This window comes from Chrysochloris asiatica, unplaced genomic scaffold, assembly GCF_000296735.1.
Source record: "Chrysochloris asiatica unplaced genomic scaffold, ChrAsi1.0 scaffold00115, whole genome shotgun sequence".
NCBI lineage: Eukaryota > Metazoa > Chordata > Mammalia > Afrosoricida > Chrysochloridae > Chrysochloris > Chrysochloris asiatica.
In genome coordinates, this window is record NW_006408633.1 from 4,398,426 (window position 1) to 4,400,931 (window position 2,506).

Sequence of the window (2,506 nt, forward strand, 5' to 3'; positions counted from 1 at the left end):
TGGGAATGATTCTTGCTGTAAGGACTTGTTCCCTCTTTTGGGCTACTGCTTCCATAGGTGTAAGTCAAGTTCATCAAATTGTATGAGAATACTTTTTTTTGTTTTGTTTTGCTTTGTTTTTTTAAGTCCCAGTTTCCCAAACCCAAAATCATTTTTAAAAAACAACACAAAAAAAGGCCAGATCCTTCAGTTCTGGGGCTGGAGTTGCCCCCATGGCTCAATTTTCTGTCAATCAGTGATAGATTTATGTGTGGGACAGGGGGACACACACCATAGAATGGTCAACCACTTGAGATCAGAAGGGCAGCATTTACCCAACAACAGAGTTCAGAAGGGCTGGGAAAGAAGGAGGAATGGCAACAGGAACCACAAGGAGAACTTGGACAGTGACATTGTTACATTGAGGGGATTGTAATCAACAAGATGAAACTGAAGTGTAAGATTTGTTGAGTATAAAACTGATGATCAGCTTTGTAACCCTTAATCAATTCCCCCTCAATCAACCTCATCCATACTCCAGCCCTAATCCCTAGTATGGATCTCCTTGGCCTCTCCTTGAGGATTCCCCACCCCTATTAACAGCATAATAACAGCAGCTTCTCAAGAATATACCACAATGATTTACAACATAAAATGTTTTAGCTCTCACATCACACCACATCTAGAAAATCCCCATCTGACACGCTCCCTAAATACATTGTCACTGTTGTGAGGTGTGAATATTTAGGTCGCACAGAGCTAGAAGATTCTGAGTAAACTTGGTGGTTTCTTCTCCCACTGCTCAGTGTCCCTGAAGCAGAAGAGATTGGACTGGCCTACTCCCTGTAACCCCAAAGAGTACTCTGAGATGCCCAGTGTTCAGTTTGCCAGTTGTTGTTTTCAACAAGTACTTAGTGAGTGCTTCTGATGCACCCTTAGTGAGATCAGCACATATTAATGCAACACAGCACCCATAGAGATCTATCTGGGGCATCAAAGAAATGTTTCAGTTTCTTTCATTCATTCAACAAACATTGATGAATCTCTAATTATTAAACCCTTAGTATGATGGTGATAAGATGAATGTGACCTTGGCTTACAGAGTTTACATTCTAGAAGGCAAGGTAGACAACAATCAAGTGAATACAAGGAAATCAAGTAACTACAAGCACTGAGTATTCTGTGAAGATAACAAGATACTACAATAGAGAGTTAGGAAGTGGTGGGAAACCCAGTTTAGATAACATATTCAGGGCAAACTTTATTGAAAATATTTCTGTTTAAACTGAAACCTGAGGATGAGAGGGGGATCATTAGATTGAAAATAAAGATAGACCTTTCTAGGCAAAGAAAATAGCATATGCAGAGATCCTGAGATGGGAAAGGAAAGAAAGTGCACTACCCCCAGGGACACATCTCTTGCTCCCTTCCTTTCCAGCTGGAAAAGGAATATATATTTTTGTTTTTCAGTGCAGGACAGGTAACTTTGTACTTTTTCTTCCTCAGAAATGGTTCAAGCAACGCCTAGCCCAGTGGCGACGATCAGAAGGCCTGCCCTCAGAGTGTGGATCTGTTATGGACTGATCTAGAGGGTGGGCACTGGCAGCATTGAAGACCGTCTGCTGTTTCTCTTCTCAGCTTACCGCAGCTCTTTTGTTTTCTCAGTGTAGTGCTGTATTATGTTCCATTGTTGACTGTGCCCTATTTAACACAATGTTGTATTTTTTTAAATGTACATAAATAATAATAACAATAAAAAGTAATGTTACGAAGCAATGTGCAGATATACAAGCTTGCACCAGTGGCTTAGCTGGGAATATTGTGTGGTTTGCAGTTCCCTTTGGGTGGTGATGACAAATGATATGAAAACCATTTCAATTTGATTTTGATCATCATCTCCCAGTACCATTTTACTGTCCCATCCACTTCAAACAAGCAAGACATCTGTCTGAAAGGGACTGTGACGGAGAGAAGGGAACATTTTTCTCCTGAATCTACATTCCTAAGTTGGTTTCCTGATGCTTTAAGTACATTGATGATCCCATGAGAACACAAAGGAGTATTTGAGTCGTTCGAATTCGGTAGAGCAATGTCTGGGATTATAGCTTCATTTGCTTGTAAAGAACCCACTTAGACTAAATGAAAGAAACCCCAACAACTGGCAGAAAACCAAGTAACACAAAAAGTGGGGAGATCCATAGACAATCTTGAATTTGCCTTATTTAATACATTTGTTAAGTATATTTTGCTAAATAAAATGAACTGCTTCTTGTCTCTGAAACAAAATTCTTAATAAAATCTAACTTTTTGTTGAAAACGTATTGAGTATTCTGCAGATTTTTATGTTTGATGTGTATATGTGTATGTGTGTGGAAACCCTACACAGGGTGTGGTGGTGTAGGATAAATAGTAGATCATAAAGTCATTTTAAACTGTACTGTCAGTGATTCAAAGCCACCAGCCACTCCTTTGAAACCCTCTACAGATTGTCTATGAGTTGGAACCGTCTCGATGGCACTTAACAGCA

At 39.7% G+C, this 2,506-nt stretch overlaps 1 protein-coding gene across 1 annotated transcript in view; it reads left to right on the forward strand.

The window, feature by feature from the left end:
* The window catches only part of HOPX (HOP homeobox), a 12,414-nt gene extending 10,851 nt beyond the window's left edge, over positions 1-1,563 (forward strand). Inside the window, exon 2 of the mRNA XM_006868043.1 lies at positions 1,486-1,563. Within this exon, the coding sequence (XP_006868105.1) occupies positions 1,486-1,563 (78 nt within the window). The remainder of the gene's footprint in view (positions 1-1,485) is intronic.
* Positions 1,564-2,506: the final 943 nt, after the last annotated feature.